Raw genomic sequence first — 22583 nt, forward strand, 5'->3', positions numbered from 1 at the left:
CTGGAATGTTCTCCCCATGTTCCCATGGCTGAAACAATGCCCACACGTAGTGATTGCACATATGAGGAAGAGACGAATGACCATCTCTTAGGAAAGATGTCCTGGAGGGATCCTTGGGTTAGATGGACAGTGTGGCCTCAGGTGCCACCCTTTCCGTGCAGATGGTATGATTTCCCTCAAAGACCAGTGATTTTATGTGAAAGAGGTGATTAGCTGATGACGTTTTAAACCAAGTTATAGGATTTGTGGATAAAATTTGACTTTAGAAACTAACCTTTTATGTATTTTCTATTGCTAAATTGTGCTCTAGACTTTATGAACATTGTAAGCTTTATAAACATTATGCTGTTTTAGTGACATTGTAATGAAAAGACGATATTTGCTACATTTGCTACACCACTGATCACCAAGATTAATCTGGTTGGCTTGAGTGGCTACTCAGGTCACCTCTGGTGCCCTCATTGAGTCAAAAATGATGACTTTCCCAGACAGAGGGAAACTGTTTTCAATATTGATTCTACAAGTAGCCATGTTCCTCTTTTGACAGTTTCTAAGAATGGCAATACCTCTTTCTGATGATGCCATTCACATAATCACAAAATAACAACTTTGAGTTAGGGAGGCTTTTGCTGTTCATGAACTAGTGAAAAGCAGAATGAAAGGAGGAGGTAATCGAAAATGAGATGTAGACGTGCATCCGAACTGGAAACCAGAAGATTTGATCAAACAAATACAAGGAAATCATTGTGTATGAGCTATGTGGTATTTCTTCAGAGATTTGATACACAAACTAAGAGATATCCATCCTGCTCTTTGTTCCTTTTTCATTCTTTTGAGGCCACCCTCTCTCTTCCATTATAGAGCACCAAAACTACTTTGGGATAGATGAAAACCTTGGTCCAGTGGCAGTCAGCATCCGGAGAGAGAAGGTGGAAGATGCCAAGGAGAAAGAAGGATCCCAGTTCAACTACAGGGTGGCTTTCAGGACAAGTGAGGTAATGGGGCTGCTTGCCATTGTTACTGGGCTAAAGTCTAAATCTCCTTTGATGTTACTGCTTGAGTTTGTTTTAGATAGGGTACTGAATTTTTTTTTTTTTTAATGTTAATGATTGCAACATTTAAGATAATTAAAAAGGGCATTGCAGTATTTTGTTCCAAATGAAAAATTTGGAAACATGCCATGGATATTAAGTGGCTGTATTAGTTCATTCTCACACTACTATAAAGAACCACCCGAGACTGGGTAATTTATGAAGAAAAGGTTTAATTGACTCACAGTTCCTCAGGCTTAACAAGGAACCTGACAGGGAGGCCTCAGGAAACTTACAATCAAGACAGAAGGTGAAGAGGAAGCAGTCTTGCCATGCTGGAGCAGGACAGAGAGAGAGTAAAGGGGGAAGGGCCACACACTTTGGAACCATCAGATCTTGTTGGAATTCACTCACTGTCATGAGAACAGCAAGGGGGAAATTCACCTCTGTGATCCAGTCACCCCTACGAGGCCCCTTCTCCAATTTGACATGAGATTTGGGCAGGGACACAAATCTAATCCGTATCCTTTTGCCCCTGGCCCCACCCAAATTTCATGTCCTTCTCACATTGCAAGATAGAATTATCCCTTCTCAGCAGTCCCCTAGTCTTAACTCACTGCAGCATTAACTCAGAAGTCCACAGAGCAAAGGCTCATCTGAGACAAAGCAAGTCCGTTCTGTTGATGAGCCTGTAAAATCAAAAACAAGCTGGTTACTTCCAAGATGCAGTGGGGGTACAGGGATGGGAAAATGTTCCCATTCCTAATGGGAGAAATTGGCCAAAACGAAGAGGCAGACCCCATGCAAGTCCAAAACCCAGCAGGACAGTCACTACTACCCACACTTTGTTACATTGAGGACCCAGGTTAGATTCTTGCTTGTCTTGCTTTTAGTGGAAAGTGAGATTGTTGTATGAATTATACAACATGTATAGCTAAATAGGTAGATACTCATCTATATAAAGAATTAAGTCTGAAGCTGGGCATGGTGGCACATGCCTGTAGTCCCAGCTACTCAGGAAGCTGGGGTGGGAGGATGGCTTGAGCTCAGGAGTTGAGGCTGTAGTGCAGTATGGTTACACCTGTGAATAGGCCCTGCACTCCAGCCTGGGCAATATAGCAAGACCCTATCTCTTAAAAAAGGAAAGAATTAGATCTGTCCAGCACTTTAGGTTTTATCCCTTTAGCTCATTTTAATTAGAGGGATATGTATTTGGCAGATATCCAGAATATGTATTTTGGTTAACTGCTTCTAGATCAGAGAAAACATAGAGCCCTTTTCTAGTTTCCAGCTGCATGAACATGTGTACTCCTGTTCATCTTACCTAGTACATAGGTGTCCCAGTGACCTAGGCTCCATTCTAGGTATATGTGAGATAAGGCCCCTTTCTTGAAGTGACATATTTTAAGTTATAGATCTATGCTGTTCAATTCAGTAGTCACTAGCCTCAGTGGCTACTTAAATTTAAATACTTAATTTAAATATTAAATTTAAAATAACTAAACAAAATTAGAAATCCTTTTCCTTAGTGGCATTAGTGATTTCAGGTGTTCAGTAGCTGATGTGGCTAGGGTCTCCTGTATTAGCATAGATAGAGAACATTGTCCTCATTTGCAGATAGTTCTGTCGGCCAGTGTTATGGAACGTTATGCAAACATTAGGTATCCTTATGACTGCCATCAACCCACCTCCTGTTGTTAGTAGTCTAAGGACTCTAACCAGAGTCAGAGAGAGGTTGGATTAGAACTAGGTCTCTTGATTTATGGTTCTGGGGTTTTCTCTCTCATCATATTAGATCTTAGACACGTGCTTCAAATACTGATTGCATGTTTCTGTGGTGAGTGTGAGGACACCTAAAAAAATCATGAGACAAAATTAAGTGGCAATTTTCTTAGCCCTGAATCACCCTACCCATGGATGCCATTGACTGCTGCTCCCCTGTTCAGCCTCGGGAATGGTCATTATGGAAAATGTAATCTAAGATAAGAAAGGGAGTGGAAGAAAAGAAGATGGAGAGATAGGAGGAAGGGAGGACGGAAGAAGAGTGATCAGGTTCAGGATCACTCAGGTCCAGGATCATCATGTCTAACCTTCTCATGTGGGTTCAGAGTTGTAGGAATGTCCTAATTTTCATAGCATTGCTCTGCCTTGCTTCTCCTCATTCTTAGGCATGTATCTGCTCATTTCCACTCTGCCTGGCTTGTTCCTGGTCTTTGTATACTGTTACTGTTTAAAGACTCCTTGAGTGTTGACTTTGTTTCCTTAAATGTTACTTTAGCCCCTTTCGCTACACTGAGAAAGAGCCTTGCTTCTCTTTTTCCCGTCTTAAGGCAGCCAAACAGTTAGGCTATGAGTAGGTAATTGAGAATCAATATTAACCGAAGTCTTTTGTTTTGTCCCTGCAGCTTACAACACTGAGAGGAGCAATTTTAGAAGATGCTATCCCCTCTACTGCTAGGCATGGTACCGCACGAGGACTACCTCTCAAAGAAGTTTTGGAATACGTCATTCCAGAGCTGAGCATTCAGTGTCTGCGACAGGCTTCCAACTCACCCAAGGTTTCAGAGCAGCTGCTCAAGCTTGATGAACAAGGGGTGGGTATAATGTGAGATTGTATGTTTGTGTGTGAATTTGTGTCTGTTTCTAAAAGTTCGGGAGTTTTCCCATCTGTCTTGTAAGATCATTTATTTTAAATGCCTCAGAACATTTTCTCTTTAGTTTTTCCCAAATATGTTTTTATACTAGTTTGAAAACATGATGCCATTATAGTGTAACACACTTCCTGCTGAGTTGTGACTTTTTGTTATTACCAAGCTTTTGGTGTGTCCCAGCTTGCAAGAGTGCATCTGATTGCATGATTAATAGAAGTCGATAGTGGTTTTTTCCAGGATTTAAAAATCTTGTGTTGGCCCTTTCCCTGAACCAACATTTATTCTTCTCTACTATGTGGAAGGCATGATGCTGACAGATGGGTGTGAACAGCAAGCGTTAGGAAGATTGAAGCTGACTAAGACCTAGTCCCTGGCCTATGGGAACAGTAAGACTAAGAGCAGAAAGACCGCTCCAAGGCAGAATATGATAAGAGATCTTGGAGAGGTGTAAAGGCAGTGAGTACTACTTTGGGGAAAGAAGAAATAACATCTGGCTGGGCACCTCTCCTGAAGAGGTGGCATTTTAACTGGGCCTTTGGACTTGGATAGAATTCTAAGAGGGAGACATGAATAGTTGCTGTTTTAGGAACTATGACTAGTTTCTTTACAAAGAAAAGAGGTGTTGAGGTGGGTTGGGGTGGGGAAAGTAAGTTGAGACTAGAACAAATGAGACCCGGAATGCTAGGCCAAGGAGCTTGTACTTGATTCAGGAGGCAATGGGGAGCCATTGAAGGTTTTCCATCAGGATGTGATGTGATCGGAGCTGTATTTTAGGAAGATTATTCTGGTAGAAGAGAATTGTACAGGCTGATGAAGATAGAGACTGATGGCTGTGTGGAGACCAGTTATGTGATTATTGACATTGTCCAGGAGAGAATTAATGATGAACAGGATTGAGATGGTAGTTCAGAATATGGAAAAAATGTCTTTTAAGTTTCAGATGCAAAATAACTCATAGAGGAAACCGAGCGTTACATGCTCAAGTGCATGCAATTTATTTTAAATGAGTGGATTTGTTTTTAAATCCATGATTTTAAAAAGACAGTGACAATGTATATTTTCAGAATTTCCCAAGCAGCATCCTTCTGCACGTTTTAGAGGGAATATGAAGTATTTCTTGGTTGACCAAATAATACTGTGGTTAAAGTTGAATATTTGACACCTCAGATGGCTAGAATTCTAAAAGTGATGAACCTAATTGGTCTAACAAGTTAACAGTGCATTATTAGCAAAAAGAAGCAGATATTGTAACACCCAGAATGAATAAACTTGAGATCTGTCTGTCTCAGGAATGAACGCTGACATTAAAAACAAAAAGCAAAAAAAAACAAACCATGCTCTAAACTTGCGCGTGTGAGTTCTACAATTGTGTGATACACAGAATCGATTTACCATTATGACTGGTAAAGTATGTGGAATATATGAAATGTTCATGAAACATACATGAACAGTATATGAAACAGTTGATGAAAACATGTTATGGCAGGATAGAGAGGATACATCGGGGTGGGTTGAAAGTGCTCAGAGCTCGGGCAGGCTTGATGAGAAGAATAGCATTCATTTGCATGTTGTAAGACAGTTGGTGTAAAGAACTTGCCACCCATGTGGTAGGTAGTTCTTGATCCCTTTGTAGGATATGTCGGTTCTCCCTTTAAAATAGATCACTGTCCCACAGAGCGGGCGCCTGGTGGGTGAGGCATTCATTTGGTCCCCGAGGCTGCTCTGGAAAGTTTTACAGATGGTTCATGTTCCCCAGAAGCCCTCAGGGCTCTGCCGCTGCCCCCGTCTAGGGCTGTTTTTACCAAGCAGTGAAAAGAGACGCCATGGCAGCTGCAAGTTGACTGATGTAACCATCAGTCTGTATCCTCATGAGCCTGTCTTAGGCATCAGTGAATGCGGCTACCTTTCTTCTACCAGAATAATCTTCCTAAGATACAGCTCTGATCATGCCACATCCTAATGGAAAACTTTTGATGGCCCCCTATTGCCGTCTGAATCAAGTGCAAGCTCCTTTGGAATTTTGTCGGTGTCGTCAGATAGGTCTAGAAGCCAGGCAGTTGTAAAAACCAGGCATTCTAAGTATTTTTACTGAACACCTATTTACAGTCTGATGTCAACGAATGAATTTAGAAAATTGGATTCTGCTTTGATAAAACCACTGCATTTCATATCTCTAGTAGTAGTTCATGCGCTTTTCTTTAGATTTTATATTCGTTTGACTTTGGTATACTTTCTTAATGGTGCGCAAACTTAAGCACAAGATGGCATTTTAACTCCCTAAAACTCTTAATGGTATCAGATTCCCATTATACATGAGGAAAACATACTGTTCATATTCATCTCTAAAAGAGATTGGGCAGCTTTTTTAGCATCCCAGTTTCTCAAGAATCCTTACAAATCGCCGCTAACCTGTTAGGGTGGTGGAGAGTTTATTCCAAGCGGTGCTGTTTCTTTACTCATTTTCCTAATAGTAAATCTTCCCAGGAAGGGATGAGCCAATTTTGGTTATTGTCCTAAGGGTTTGTTAATCTTGAAAATATATTTAAAATACAACCTAATTATGGGCTGGGCGTGGTAGCTCATGCGTGTAATCCCAGCACTTTGGGAGGCCGAGGTGGGTGGATCATTTGAGGTCAGGAGTTCGAGACCAGCCTGGCCAGCATGGTGAAAACCCATTTCTACTAAGTATACAAAAATTAGCCGGGTGTGGTGGTAGGCACCTGTAATCTCAGCTACTAGGGAGGCTGAGGCATGAGAATCGCTTGAACCAGGAGGCAGAGGTTGCAGTGAGCCAGGATCGCACCACTGCACTCCAGCCTGGGCGACAGAGTGACACTCTGTCTCAAAAAAATTGTGTGTGTGTGTGTGTAACCTAATTACGTATATTGTTAGTTTCTGCTCTTTTGTAGTTTGCAAACCATCCTGGTTTGTCACATAGCCACTGAGTATATGTGCTCTGTACGAGACAGGTTTCAGAAGTAGGAGATTCTGTGGGTGTTTAGATCATTCCTTCTGTTCCTTCAGTTTGGTTGGATGTTTTGAGGAGGAAGACTCGAACACTATGGAGAATTTTCAGGAAAGTAAATATTAAACAAGACCTTGATGGTTTTGCTACTTTTATCTACATAATTTCACTTCTCCAGTTCTAAAATCCCATTTTTCCTTTTTAAAAAGACTATCCCAATGTATTTAATAGGTTAACTCATAAGATTATAGAGGTTGACTGTAAACAAAGTGTTATTTAGATGAATTATGACAGCTCACTATCTTAGAATATTATGAAATCCTTAACAGAGTTATTAGTTGGTTCTTAAGGCCAACTGCCCGATTCCCCTCTTGTCCTCTCACCCCAGATGTATACGTTTACTCAAATATCAGATTTGTTTCAACCGAAGTCAAGCAGGTCTAAATAAATGAGACTACATGCTTAGAACAAGTAGGCTGAGTCAGGAGAATGGAGGGGAAGGGATTTATTGGACACTCAAATATATGCTCTAGACAGTTCTGAGGCTTGGTTTTTTTCTCACCTTCATTTGAATGTAAATTTTCTTGTCAATAATACCAAAGCTTCTGGCCTTGGAAATAGAGCAGCCAGTTCTTATCCTGTCTCAGAAAGAAAATGGGACGTGGGTTGGATCCTCTGCTGTCTGGGCAGTGTGTATGTATGTCCAGCTGCCAGCACTGAAGCCATAGGGAATTTTGACAAGTGAATATTTTTAGTTTGCAGCAGTGCTTGTGTCCAAATGCAAGCCTAGTTCTATCCCGGGACTGTGGGACCGCCACAGCTCTTACCAGATCCGTTGAGTAAAGGTTGCTGCAGTAGACTTAAGTATTAGGCTTAGCTTGAGGTTTAACGAAGCCTTGGTCTGAGAGAATGAGGAATGTTAGTGTATGGATTCCGGAGTCCCTCCTTTCCTCTATGTTATGATGGAGCTGAAGAAGTCTGCTGCTAGCTTTCTGATATACCCCGGGAGTATTTAGTAGTTGATACCACATTTCAGTTGTTTTCCAGGTTTCCGAAAGAGACTCCAGTGAGAGAGATCTTTACTGAACATTTCATTCTGTTTCATTGTTGATTTCATTTTTGGTTTACTGGAATCACCTTTGTTATGAACAAGCTACAGTTCCTTACTGTGATTCACTGGAGTTATTTCCGGCCCCTAAGTTTCACCTAGCAAACTGGTCAAAAGTAGGCATGACTGGCAAATACCTGTGAGTGGTAAACTTGTGCCGTGCCATGTGTGTAGCAAGGTGTTTTCTTTGGAGTCAGAGTATGGCAGCTGTCCTAAGACACTTGAGGGCCTTGAAATCTGCTTTAGTCACATCCACTGATTCCCATGGGCCCAGGAGCTTCTTAGATGGAAATGCAAATCTTGTTCTAGATCCTGTTAGGATCTCGACACAGGCTGGTGTGTCCGATGGCTGGCAAGAGAGGGGTGTGAAGTTGACAGTACAACAGTCAGTAATGAGGTCTCATGAAATGTCAGTTGTCCAGTTGTTTGGCCTTTGCCTGAATGAGAGTTCACAGAAATAGCAAGCCCACAAGACTGTCCGAGTCAGAGAGGAAGTATGCCAGGCTGCTGATGGCTCTGCTTAGCATACCGTACACGCCCTGGGCTCCCAAACAGCTGTATTCCAGGACTCCCCATTCAAGAGCTGGATGGGAGAAGAGAAGAGGAAGGGGTTTCCTCCTGGAGATGCCAGAGCAGACTGAGGCAAGCTGCCTTTGTGTCCTGGGGCAATGGAGACAAAGATGGCCTTCAGATGATGTGGCACATGGCACTGGCAGTGGTCTCAGATAAGCAGCAGGTAAAGGAGCAGAGGATGAGCAAACAGGGACAGCAGCCACTGGGGCAGAATGACCTCTGAGGCTGAGGATGATGGTGCAGCAATTCTACTGGGTGCAGAGGAAGCAGGGGGCACTGAGATGCACAGGCATTGGAATGAGTGAGTATTCTGCGGTATTAATGGTGGACTCTAATTACAGCCAGGGCCAAATAACTGGGGGGCTGAAATTCTCCTCTCACAGCGGAGGAGACGTCAACTAACATCGTTGTCCACAGTGGGAAGTGGTCATTTTCAGGCCACATTGTAGTATTCATATAGATTCCAACAATCACAGATGTCACCAACATCTGTGTAATAATTGGTAATCATAGTAGTTTCTCTGATGCACTTTAAGATCCTGAAATGTCTTCTGAGTCACTCAGGAGCAAATAATGTTTACAATAAAATGAGGTTAGGCATTTTTATTGTACTTAATATTTTTTGAAAATGATTGTCTGTTCTCAGTAAATGTGGTATCTCATTGATTTAGATAATTGAGTTGATCAGAAACATTGATTCCTCAATCTCTGGGTGAATAGAAATTTTTCTTCTTGACCCTGCTAAAGTAGTAGCTCAATAAACTCATAATGTTAGGTATTGAGTAGTATATGCACACCGTCTCATATCCCCACACTCAAGGTGCAGATCCTTTTCCTCGCTGTGCAGTTGGGGATCTCCTGGCCTTGACAGGGTCCCAACGCCCATGAACTGCAATGCCATAGCATCCATCAGTGTAGGTAGCTGATTCAGTCAGATTGTAAACAGGTGATATTTCCTTTTATAGTCTCTCAGCACTTAGTCGAGATCCGAATACATTCAGGATATATGGGTAGTTGACTCTACCTGCTCAACTCTTAAGTTTATCCAGCATGCAGTAAATGTTTCCTGATGTCTGCTAAGGTCACCCAGGCAGATGACGCATGCCTTTCTTGCATAGTGTGTTGTCATTAGGGTAATAATATGGATGAGACTGCTGTCATCACTTTGCTGCTCAAGGGAAATGAGTATCATTTTGCCTTATTTTACTAAGAGAGTCAGCTATGAATTTTGATTAAAGGCTCTATTTTACAGCTTGATAATAAAAGTGAACAGTGTTATGGATTGATGTCTTTCGGGAATTGGCAATGTCTGATAATCTGTCAGCCTTTCAGGCTCAGATTGCTGGTAGTAAGATTAAGAACTCTGATTGCATGAGTGAGAAGTAGTTCCTCTTTGGGGGACATAAGAAAGGTATAAAAAATGCCTCCAGTTTCTTACTGGTCTTGGGAGGAAGTCCCAGGGCTTCCAGCATGAACGTGGCATTGACTGTAAGATAGGATTACAGCAGGAGCTCCTCAATTGCTATTAGATTCTTTGTGGTACACTGTATATTTAGCAGATGTTTTCAAGATAGTAAAAAATGTAACAAATGAATATAATCATATAGCCAGAGTTATTTTTTTATGGCAACAAAACATTTTAATGTTTATATACATATATCACAATTTCCATTGGAATTTCTACCCTTAGCAGACCTTAATTTGGTTTGTTTTTTCCTTATAGTCTTACATATTTACAAGAAATACATAAAATTCAAATAAAGAAGTAAAAGGTATTACTAGAGAGAGAAACTTTTAAAAGTTTGTAGCCTTTTTTTCTTTCCAACTTAGAAGGTCATCCTAATTACTATATGAAGTGTGTAAGATTAAGTATTTCCACAGTTCTATTTTTAAGTAGATGCTTAAACCTTGACTTCCTGTCCGTTTTGGAAACCTGGCAAATACCACATGGCCGTAGCCGTACATTTAATTTGTTAGGGTTTCTGACATGTCTCCAGCTGTATTCTGGGGTTTCTGGGTTATTCTTTGTAGCATCTCACACAGTGGCAGTTGCCTACTCTTTTGCTTATTCACTCATGGGAATTGTTCTGGCATGCTGTCCTAGAACAATTCTCAGCTTCTGTAGTTTTAATTTTACTGGAAGTTAGCTTGTCTGATACGCTTTGCCAAGTAATTATATTTCTCCCCCATTTCAGCTGAGCTTTCAGCACAAGATCGGGATCCTTTATTGCAAGGCAGGCCAGAGCACGGAGGAAGAGATGTACAACAATGAGACGGCGGGACCAGCTTTTGAAGAATTCCTTGATCTTCTGGGCCAGAGAGTCCGACTGAAAGGATTTAGTAAATATCGAGCTCAGCTGGACAATAAGAGTAAGTTTAATGTTGGTGTGTGTGCACATTTTTAATTCTCCAAAGGCAGGCATGCTGCGTAAATCCAAGTAAGTGATCACATGCCCTCCTGTTCCCGACCCCAGAAGCAGCCTCGAAAGCTTATTTGGAATAGACTTTAGATTTCCTCAGATGAACAAAGGAAACACATTTCTCAAGAGGTATATGATTCACGTCGTAAGCTCAAAGGGTCAATTCTTTTTCCTTTGTAACACCAGCAGAGAGATTCCCCAGTGTTTCATGAAGAATTGTTTAATATTTTCTTCTTTCTTTTACCCTAACCTCTTCGATTATACCCTTGTTTCAGTATACCAAGGACAAGCACTGCATTTATTTCTAAGAGACAAAATATTAACACATCCATTCATGCTGTGTTATTGGGCTTATTTTGTTCATTTCTAGATTCACGATGTTAACCAGGGAGGTGGAGCAGTGGTTAAAAAGCGAATGCATCTTCACACAATATCCCCTTATGACAGACTTGCACATGTACCCCCTGGATCTAAAATTTAAAAAAAAAAAAAAATGGCTAATGCATCTTATTTTTCAAGGATTTTATTTAGATCCCCTTGAGTGGAGCACCTACTAGCTGTACAGTGACAGATTGACTGGCCAATCCAAAACATGGGCTTTCTGCCCTCCTAGGATGCATGAATTTGTCTAATAGCTACACATAGATAATCATGTTTCTCCTGATGTCTGTAAGTTCTATGTATTTTATCTTTGTGCTGTTATTTAGTTGCTATGAGTATCTGAAATACCAGGCAGAGTAATTTGATGTATATTGGAAAATTCGGCTTATTATCAAACAAGTGCTTGCTCTTTGAGTGAAAAGAGATGAACAGAGAGTCTAAACTTGGAGGATCTGAAGGAGCTTCTTTACACGACTCCTAGAAGGAATGGTGACGTGGAAGTTTTCTGTGTGGGAGCGTCAGGGTGTGGCCGAGCTGCGATTGGAACCAAGGTGGCCTAATGCCATGTCTTCCTGCCTTCTGTTCTCCTTAGTCGCCAAGCCCTGTCCCTAAGTCTACTCAACTTGGGACTATCACTGATACTCCATCTGGATGAGGGTGGCACCTAGAGTCAGTTCTGTTGTTAGACCTGTTTTTGAAAGTAGCAGTTACAGGATAGTTCACAAGCCCCTGCGATGGTATAAACTCACACATGGGGCCCCTAGTTGTCCTTTGCACATGCCAGGGCTGGAGCTGGACTGTTAATATGTATAATGCCCATGCCTCAGAAATAATTCATAGTACCCAAAATGTGAATATCCATATATTTTAAGAAAGACAAATGAGATCTTCTCTGATTTCCTTTTTTTTTTCGAACTCCTCTTTTCCGTAAAGAACCATTCACCCCCTAGAGATGCTGATATTCTGTCCTTAAGGATGTCCCTCCAGGAAAACCACTGCTGATGTGAACTGTTACTGTGATTGTGTGTCATCTGTCTTCAGTGAATTGGATTGAGAAAACATTTAAAGAATTTCTGATCTGTGTCGTCTGTAAAACTACAACATAGATAATCCAAGTATTTTCCTACATATAGAATTTACATTGGCTTTACATTTTTATGACGTAGGCCTTATCTTTGATACATTGCAGATGTAGTATTAAGCACCTTAGCTCAAGGAGATGAGAACATAACAACTAGAGTTTGATATGTTGACTTTAATAATAAATCTGTAAGTTATTTTTATGAGCAAGGCATTCTGTGAGATGCGAAGAAGTCTGATATTCTTTAAGTAGAGAGGAGATATGTAAGAATTAGGTATGGGAGAATGGTCAGATAAAAATTACGTCTTTTGAGGCACAGACAAATAAAAATCTTCCTTCTAGAATTTGGGGGACTTGAGTTCTAGTTAGAACTCTGTCTGCCCATAAAACTTAGGTCAAATCTGGGCCTCAGATTCCTCACAAGGAAAGCTCAGGATGTTGGGCTAGAATATCTGGGATTTCCCTTTCAGCTCTAAAATGGATTGTTTCTCTCTTGAACATAAAATGAAATGGGATAGGAACATAGAGGATTTGAGCCACTAAGATGCTCTGTTCACTAGAGCAGAGTACAGAATCCCAGCCATGGAAAGCCTTTATTGAGCTAGGTGCAGAGAATGATAAAACTGATAGCCTGTATCCCTTTTTGAATAGAAATATTTATAGCAAACCCCAGAACAACAAGCCTTGTTAGTGTGTATTGTCCATTATCTGGCTGATATTTGACATAAAAACTTTCAGAATATTTAATTTTAGAAATTCCTCTTTTAGTATGGCTTGAGATAGACAAATTATTATCACATTTTAAGAAGTAGTTCTCCCCCTCCCCACGTCCCGGCCAGTGCATCTTTCTTTCTTCCTTGCAATTTCCTAAATCTGAAACCTAATATCAGTCTCTTTCCGAATTTGAACCACCCCGATAGCAGTGTTGTGATGGGTGTCACTGAACGTACCAGGCCCTCTCATCATCCAGCCTTTGGTTTTGTCATCAGTGAGTCCGTTGTTCATGGAAGGAGCATCCATCCTGCCGTGGGACTGTGCTGGCTCACATCCAGAGCCACGTTCACTGTCAAGGTTCTGAGCCAAGAGAATTAAAATGGAATGTGGCTTTCTAAGAAGTCCTTAGAAAATAACAAATGTGTGTTTAATGAATAGTTAAAAGGAATTTTTTTTTATTTTGGGACTGATTTATATATAACTTTTTAGATGAATATTCTCTCTGTCCATCTGTAAATTAATTTATTGGTAACTATATGTAAACACTAACTATTTGCCTTATTCATGAAAATGCCTTTTATGAATGACTTCGGAGCATCTAAGATCTCTATGAGATATTTCTTCTAGAGCGTTTTCAGGTCTGTTTCTGTATTGGATATAAATATTGGAAAGAAAGACATACTACAGGGTTCAGAAAGAAAATATTAAGTCCATGAAGGTTGAATGATTGCGTGTTTTTAAAGTAAAAATTTAGATTTTTAGATTAAAAAAAGATTAAGATGACTACATAGAGGTTTCTCCAACAAACACGATGGAATAAATGCTGTTAGCAACACTGTTTCTTGTTGATTAAAAAGTAAAGAAATAAGACTATGTATAGATCAAGAATTGACAAAGAAATTGAATGCCATTTACATTTTCCTTTTTGTATATCTTTTTGTCTTCATTATCCATGTGCAAAAAGTCATTCAGAAATTTACTCCAAAATTACTTCAGTGTTATAGTCAGCAGGTTAGTTTCAGTGTGTGAAACTCTCAATCTGAGATACTCTTATTGATAATACAGATGGAATTTGAATTTTCAAAGAATCATTCTCCTTTTCAAAAGATGAATAGGTTTATGATTAATAGGAGTTCAAATGTCATCGTTTTTTAACATATGTGTCACTGGATAATATACTGTAAGTGATCACATTCATTCTCCATATTCTTCATTCACGTGATGTATCACTGTACTTCCTGTTGAAAGGAGAAAAAAATTAATTACATTCAGGGAAAGACATATTATAAATAACATTTTTTGTTTTCATTTCCATATTCAATCAATCTTATTTCATTTTTCTGGGTTCTGGAAGATCAAGTGCCCAAGAATAACTAAGAATTAACTGTAAAACACACACACATACACACGCACACATGCACACATGGATGTGGCCAGGCCATCTGCCAGTTTGTCACACCCTTCAGATAATTGCACCCAGACGTGCACCAGCTTCTCCTCCACTGCTCACCTATGCACTTGGTGGCAAAAGCACTTCGCTTTCAGTGGATCACCTAAATCCACACTGTGAGGGCGAGAACAGAGAAGAAAAGCAAAGAAACTGAAGGTGCAGTAGAGAGCAGTGGAGAAGGAAAGGAGCCCCTCAGTCCGCAGTCCTGGAGCGGGAGGTGGTACTAACAGTGCTTGGTGACAGCTGAAGGGCATTGTCCAGATTCTGGTTGGGTGGAGCTTGGTGTTTTTGTTTTTTGTTTTTGCAACAATAACCTTTTAAATATTAAAGCACTAATTTTGTAGTGGCTTACCTTGCTTCTGTAATTCATCTTTGTTTTCAGCTGATTCCACGGGCACGCACTCTCTCTATACCACATACAAAGACTACGAACTCATGTTCCACGTGTCAACCCTGCTTCCCTACATGCCCAACAACAGACAACAGGTATGTCCTCCCCAGCCTGGAGCTTTTTACCCTGAGTGTGGAATCTGAGGTGGGCCCACGATGATATTGATGCATTTAGAACTTGCAAAGAATCAGTGAGGGTTTTTCTTGAATAGCGTTAATCATCTTTGACTCTTTGATCACTTGGGATTATTTGGGTTTTAAAGGGCGTATTGTTGCGCTTTTTTCTTATAAAACTTAGAAACTCTTCTGCACTCAGATTTATTGCTTGCTAGGCAAAATCTTTTCTTAAGAGAAACTTGTCTCAACTATGTTAATTACGAAAAGGCCAACCATGTTGACCTGACCTCGGTTTTTGCATATGGGTAAATAGCTCATTTATAGAGAATACTATTTGCAGTTGTTACTGGTGCTATTTTCAGCTGTTCCTCTCCTTTTCGTTTTTGTTGTTTTAAATGGATTTACTGGTCAAAATTTCTTGACCCTTTTAAAGAGAAAAAAATCAGAGTGCATCATGCTCTGAATATAGTAAGAATTAAGAAGTCACTCAGTAAGAATTAAGAACCTTTGAAAACTTGAATGATGCATAAATCATTATAAAATAATTTACTTTTCGGTATAACTGTAAAATTGGTCGAGCAAGTTTTTTTTTTTTTTTTTACAAAGATTACTAGAAATTATGGCCATTTTTATCTTATGCTAAAAATATTTGAAATGCTTTGTCTACTGTGAGCTTGAGAAGACTTGGAGGATCACTTGAGATAGCAAAGGACCTACATTTGGGATAGAGGATCTATGGGATATAGCTAAGGCTCCATTTCACATCTTGTTTAGAATCTTCTGGGCTCTGCCCATGTTAAGCTGAAGATTTTTTGAAGAATATTGACTGCTTGAGTTTCTGAAGATTTGTTTACAGAAAGGTTTGTGAATTACTGGGATCTTATAACTGATTCATTGACATAATTTAATTTTAGGGATTTGATTGTATTTAGGTTAAATACAGAGTTAACGTTTGTTTTCACATTTAGGAGATAGTTCTCTGGATGTCACTTAACTGATACTCCTTTGCTCCAAATATATTAAAGTACCAAGGACTACATAGGAATTGCTCAATAGGTATTTGTCAAATGAGTGAAATTTAATTGTCACAGAGAATTTTTCCTCTTTTAAAAAGACTCATAAAAGTGTATATATATTTAGTCTAATTCTGCATTTTTTTCCCAAAGAGGAAACCAGCCAACTACCTCCTCTTCTCCCATCACTAGTTGGAAGAAGCACCTTAGCCTAAGATCCTCCACCTAGGATGAGAAAGCAGACTCCTGGTCCCCAGTCTCTTCTCATAGTAATTGCTAGCTGGGTTTTCTTGCCATTTTCCATCTCGTGCTTATCTCAATCTCTTGTCCTTTCTGAAATTTCTAGTGTTTTCTAATAATCATAGTTCTTCCTACCACCTTCAAAAAAATCTATCTCTAGATTTACACATCTGTGTATTTTTAAAGATAGACTTAAAATCACTAGATCACATGTATGTATTTATGTATATTTTAACCTAAGGGATTTTAGCTCTCAAAAATTTATTTGCAATAATGCCAAACAGATTCACTGGATCTTAAGAGGCTTAATTTAGACCAGGACAGTTGTCCAGCAAATACTTGTGAATCATTCAGTAATTAAACTCTGTGGGAGTTGTTGCTCAGAATACCGATAGGGCTTACTCAAGCCAAGAAAATCTGTCAGTACTTTAGCAGAAATAGAGCCAGTGACTTTTGACCCCCGTCATCGAGTATTCAAACCACAAAGCCCTTCCAGTTCCCTAATTACTTGAGTCATTGGACTTCAGGCTGAATTGGCCCTGGCATTTCACATGTGGCAACCTCCAGAGGTTTGAAGTCTTTACTTTTACCAGAACTCAAAACTGGCTTTCCCACCCCCTTTCATTGAAGAGTAATCAAAATCTGTAGGCATTAGAGTTTTGTGTACCTGACTTCATTTCACTGAAACTAGCCTTGAAAAAATGTGCGCACAAAAATCAGGACAGCAAAGCAGTGAAAATGTAGATGCAACTGGCGGGTAGAGGAGCATGTGTGTGTGCTAAACTTCCCCAGCTGGAAAGTAAAAGAAAAGTCCCTGTAAGTTGAGGCTATACATTATAAACTCGTGAAAGCTGGGATTTGTATCTGTTTTGTTCCCTGAAGTGTCCCTGTGTGCCCAGAACAGTATCCAGAACATGGTAAGAAGTCAACAAACATTTGTTGAATGATTAATGAATGAATGACTGAACCTTTCTTAGGGATAGAGAATTAGGCAAATTAATACATGTAAAGCACTTAAAATAGTTCCAGGCATGGAACTAAGTTTTAGTTGTTATTCTTTTATAATTCATTAGATATCGAGCCACTTATATTTTGGATGACTTAATTTGCATTTTATTTTCCTGTATCCAGTCCTAAAGATCTATTGTGAAAAACTAAGATTCTGAATGGTTAAGAAAGTGAGAGACTAAATTTATCAATTATTTCAGAAAATTATTCTTTGACATTTTAATATTTTGCAATCACAGGTTGTCATCAGAGTGTTCTGTTTGTGGATAAGTAATGCCACTTGCAATCTTGGGACATGTATTTTCCAAATTTGTTATGAGTTGTATTGACTCCATTTCTCTCACCCTCCCCAACCATGCCCACAAATTATGTTAATACCAAAGGCAGAAATGTCTGAAATAACCAGCTGGATTCATGAGTGCAATTTGAAGCCACAGGACTTAGCAAAGTTAACTGGCCCCTACATGAATTATGCCTGTAACCTTGGCTGCTTACATTACAGTTTGTGACCATTTAACTGGTCCAGACTCGTCCACATCAGATCTAATTTCTTGTGTTCCTTCTTGTAATAAATCAAGCTGGATGCCGATTCCAGGATGTATTAAAAGTCTTCAGAGAGTTTACCACAGTTGCAAAAGAGCTTTAATCTTTGCAATGGTCTCTGACTCTTGCGTAGAAAAACTCAATAGACCAAAAGAATGATAAGAAACCCTGCTCTTGGAGTTATTTTCTGTCTTCAAAAGTTAAGTCCTGCAAGTCTCTCTGCATCTGCCTGGCAGTCCATCCACTTTTCCCAGGGCTGTCTTCCCCTGTGTGCTTTCCTTCTGCTTGCCCTGGAGACAAGTCATGGTTAAGCCATCGTGGGATGTCATCAATGGGAAGAACTTCACAAATTAGCTTTAAACTTCACTTTGGCAAAGAAATTCTTTCTTCAAAGTAGGCATATAAAGTAGAGGTGCCTCAGTGCCTGGCACACAGTAACCTATTTCTTTTTTAATGTATGCGTAACATTTTAGCTGCTCTGTTGTGAAGGGGTACCTGTTGCCTTATGGAGGTGTCTAATGAGTAAGACCAAGCCCCTAGGTTTCTGAGATGCTAACTAAAGGATACTGGTCTTATTCTAGTAATGGGCTTGAGGTAATGATGTTACATTTGGGCTAAGCCTGGAGCCGTTGTCTCCATAGTGGATAGGGTGATTGTAAGCTCCTGCCTTAAAGAGTTTGCGTACTTCCTTAAGTCCCTAGTCGGTGTTACTAAGGACTCATGTGAATACTGGAACAACCTGCCTTACTAAGTGCTATGAACCCTTGGGTCCTGACTATACTTGGGTTCACCTGTGCATAATACTGTAGAATATTTTGGGAGGATAAAATGCTTATTTAGTTTTCCATGAGTAGCTTTATTCCCAGACCCTAAGTAGGAGCATATACTTATACTACATCACAAAGATCGTTACTTAGAGTGAGGGTTGGTATTGCCTAGTGTCAGAAAGAAGAAAGAGATGTTTATATCTGCGCAATCCTGTTATCATCTTTACTTTGTTATGAAGTCCTTAAAAATCTGCATTATTAGATCGTTTTGTTTCTTCATTTGCAAAGTGTTCATTTCTTAACTCATTTGTACATTTACTCTTGTTATTGGTAAAATATCATGATTATGTGAAATGGTAAATCAGTGACAAATCCTTCAAACATTAATTAAATGTAATATCCTCTTCTTGCCCATCAGAAGTAAGAACAGTTCACTAACATTCACTTTTTTGCAGGAAGTGGGCAAGATTTTTCTTTCTTTTGTATTTATGTAGTAAGGTGTATAAGTTGCCCTTTCTTAATTATTATTTAGAATGCTTTTCTACATTAACTTTTTCTGTAGGAAACTCTATACGTCTCTTAAAAATCAAGGCATAATTCTAACCACTGGTGCAAACTCTTGAGGATAGTGTATGTGAGGGGATATGTGTGTTTATGTACATGCATGTGTATGTATAAGTGCAAAATTAGGGCCATCTCCCTAAAGGAGGAAAAGCCAGCCCTCCGGGTGAAGGGGAAGAGCTTTCCAGGTAAGAGATTAGGAGCTGCAAAGTTCCTTGGGTGGGAATCAGTTGTCCTGTAGGAGGGACAAGATGCTGTCTAGATGGTAAGGAGCCAGGTGATGAGGTCAGAGTGGTAGGAAGAGATCAGTCATGTCAGAGGAGTCTTTGTCAGCCCCCTTTTTAGTAACAGGATTTAGATTCAAACCCAAGAATCAGGATTGAGAACCTGTGATTGCTTTCTTAGAGTATATGGATTTGTTTCTTTCTAAAGACCTTCTCTGGAGACCTGCCTTCTCCAACTTCAGATGACCTTCCTCTTCTCTGACTCTTACGAGCTTCTGAATCATATCCTGACTGTTCTCTTTCGTGTTGTACAGCCTGCTTTCCCCCAGCATTAGGTGCAAAACAGTTTGTTTCTGTCTTACTGGGTTAAAAAAATAATAATTTAACAAATGAGCCCGTATACATAGAAGCCAGCAGATACTATCTCATTCAGCTTTCAGTTTTCATCCAAGTGTGCTATCTGATACTTATTTTCACTTCCTGGTTTTTTCCTTCTCAGTTTGCTTTTTGAGTTTTTTCCTCTCATTAATTTTTTTTTTTTACACTGATATATCATATTGTATGTATTTTGGGATTACATGCTATATTTTGAAACCTGCATACAATGTGTATTGATCACATCAGGGTAATTGGCATATCTATCACCACAAACACTTATCTTTGTGTTGAGAGCATTTCAAATTTTTTTGCAGCTATTTTGAAATACACAATAAGTTGCTGTTAATGATAGTTTCCCTAGTGTACTCTCGAATAATTAGAACTTACTCCTTCTATCTTACTGTATTTTTGCACTAAGTTGAAACTGATCTTGTGAGATCCCGGTTTGTTTAAGGAACTGATACTAAACCTACGGCCGTAAATGGTATTTCTGTAGCATCTATATGCTTTTGCCATGGAATTGGGTGAAGACTCACATTTTCTCTTTCCTTGTCATAACAAGAGCTTATTCCTGTTTCACAGCTGGAATCAAGCGTTAGAAATTTAGTAGAAATGACTATGTAAATCTATCTAATACAATATTTATTAACTCCCTGTTGCAGCTGAAAGCACTAATAAGTTGGTTCTCTTGACATTACTGAAAATCGTAATTAGCTTTGCATACCTAGAAAGAAGTTTGCCACAGAAGATGTCATTCCTGTAATTCCCTCAAACAAATAGTGCCATCCGGTTTTGCCAGGCTGTGTTTGTTTCTGGTTTGCCATCCTTTTTCCCAATTTACAGACTCTGATTGTATAGAATTTCATTGACCAGTTAGAAAAAAGCATAAACTACTAAAGAAAACATTTGCCTTTAAGAAGTTTAAGAAATTACTTATTTCATGTTTGACAAAGTCCTAAAACAGAAAAATGAATAATATTTCTGTTAATTTTCCAGATTATTTTCTTAATCTCTGAAACAAATTCAAGCATCCTACTAATTGATAGTATTCATTTTTCTTATTTTATTCTCCTTCAAAGAGCTTTAGATTTTACCCTTCCTAATGAATCTCCTTGTTTCCACCCCCAATGGTTTATTTTTTTCCTACAAAGTGCATTATGTGGCCACGGCTAAATTAACTAGACTTTTAAAAACATTTTTTGGCCCATTTTACAAAGCAAAAGAATGTGTCTAGAAAGGGACAACAGTGCTTTGGCATGTTGTCAAGGTAACCAGACTTTAGCTTGTGCTTTAACTTGTGCTTTAAATAGTCCTGTGGTGAAGTAGAGAATCAGACCCAACATCTTCCTTCAGGAGGAAAAGAAATTGGAATAACTGTCCAATTTGCTGTTGCAGTCTTAATGGCCATGAAGCACTGACTAACAAGGCCCTCCCTGCACCCTGTGTTTAATTGACAGGGCTGGACAACATGAAGCCACACTGGCAATCACTCAGGAAGTAGGAGGTGCTGAACTCACTGCCTGGCCTTGGCCAAAGTGAGCTCCATCTTTTGACAGTGTGAGGATTCCTGTGTTTCAAGGGCATTGAATAAAGTAGAGTGTGAACTGCTGTGTTTTGTAGTCTACAAATACATTGAACACAATGATGGGCATATTTTTAAAAACTATTCCTGATTTTTCCTTGTCTTACTACAATACATAGGAATCATGTATTTCAATTTTGGGAGAAAGGAGCAAAGAATGTCCTTGCTAAATATAGTTTTCACTGATTATTTACATGCATTTTAAATGGCACACTTTAAATATCTAGCAAACTTTTTTAAAACCACAATTTTAAATGAGGTGGCTCATTGGGTCTGTATTATGATGTATTAATATATGTTTCCAAACCTCACTCAGACAGTAAGATGATTTTTGTGTGTTTATAACTTTGACCATGGGGATTTAAGTAGGAATTTTTCAGCATATGAATCAGCAATTTAACTGGCCTGTAGAAAACTCTGAAAGAATGAACATTTCATTCCCACTTTTCCAAGCCTTTTATCATGCTAAATCACAAGTCAGGGACCTGACAATGAAATCCTTTTTGTATCCGGGTTTAAAAGGCTTTAAAAGTTGAACTTAATGGTCTTTATGTGGAATATTCGCTGTAGGTGCCAAATAAATTTAAGGGTAAGGTCGTGGTCTTTCATATTGCTAGTGAAAAGAGATTTACTATCTGAGGTTGTCACATTCCAGCAATGACATCACCAAGTTGTGTAAGGATTGTTTTATGTATTAAAACTGAAGATCACAAACTTTTGAGAGCTCAGATCTATGCCTTCACTTGCATAAGCTTACAGAGTGCCTTTATGTGGATTTACGGGCATGTGTTCATAGGAAAGAAGTGGTCGCAATTTTAATGCATGATGTGATGTGTCAGTAAATGTATATTTGGATTATTTATTTGTTAAACAAATGTGTATTGGGTACCTCCTTTGCCTGGCACACCATTAGAAACTAGGAAACTGAAAGTCAGTATGACACTTCTGTGCCCTTATGAAGGTTATGACCTGATGCAGAAGAAGTAAACCAACCGTTAGAAGACCGTGCAACAACCAGTGTAATAGAAATAGGCCTGGGAAATAGGAAGTTTCTTTCAGATGAGGTGGGATCTACAGAGACAACTGCATTGTCTGGGAGAAACCTGGAGTGAAGGGGGCATTCTTGGCAGAAGGAACATCAAAAGTAAAGGCATTGTTCAAATGTTACTGCTCTGAGCGTCATTCCCCCTGCCAGATTTATGATTTATAATATTATGAACGATTGTGCTTCTGATTATTAATCCAGTGGAATTGTGTGTTTCTGAATTACATTTTAAACGGCCAGGGTTCAGTTAATTGGTTTGTATTATTGCCCACCAAAATGACCGTGTTCTGTATTTTTGTTGCAAAAATGCATGTTACTGTGGGAGCACAGGCTAGAAGCTG

General features: G+C 39.3%; 1 protein-coding gene across 15 annotated transcripts in view; it reads left to right on the plus strand.

Moving 5' to 3' along the window:
• The window catches only part of SIPA1L2 (signal induced proliferation associated 1 like 2), a 232349-nt gene that overhangs the window by 135724 nt on the left and 74042 nt on the right, over positions 1-22583 (plus strand). For all 15 annotated transcript variants that reach the window (XM_045391690.2, XM_073996406.1, XM_005539766.4 and 12 more), the window contains 4 exons: positions 862-995; positions 3437-3625; positions 10524-10698; positions 14757-14860. In XM_045391690.2, the coding sequence (XP_045247625.2) occupies positions 862-995; positions 3437-3625; positions 10524-10698; positions 14757-14860 (602 nt within the window). The remainder of the gene's footprint in view (positions 1-861; positions 996-3436; positions 3626-10523; positions 10699-14756; positions 14861-22583) is intronic.

The sequence above is a fragment of the Macaca fascicularis genome, chromosome 1 (genome assembly GCF_037993035.2).
Source record: "Macaca fascicularis isolate 582-1 chromosome 1, T2T-MFA8v1.1".
Taxonomy (NCBI): domain Eukaryota; kingdom Metazoa; phylum Chordata; class Mammalia; order Primates; family Cercopithecidae; genus Macaca; species Macaca fascicularis.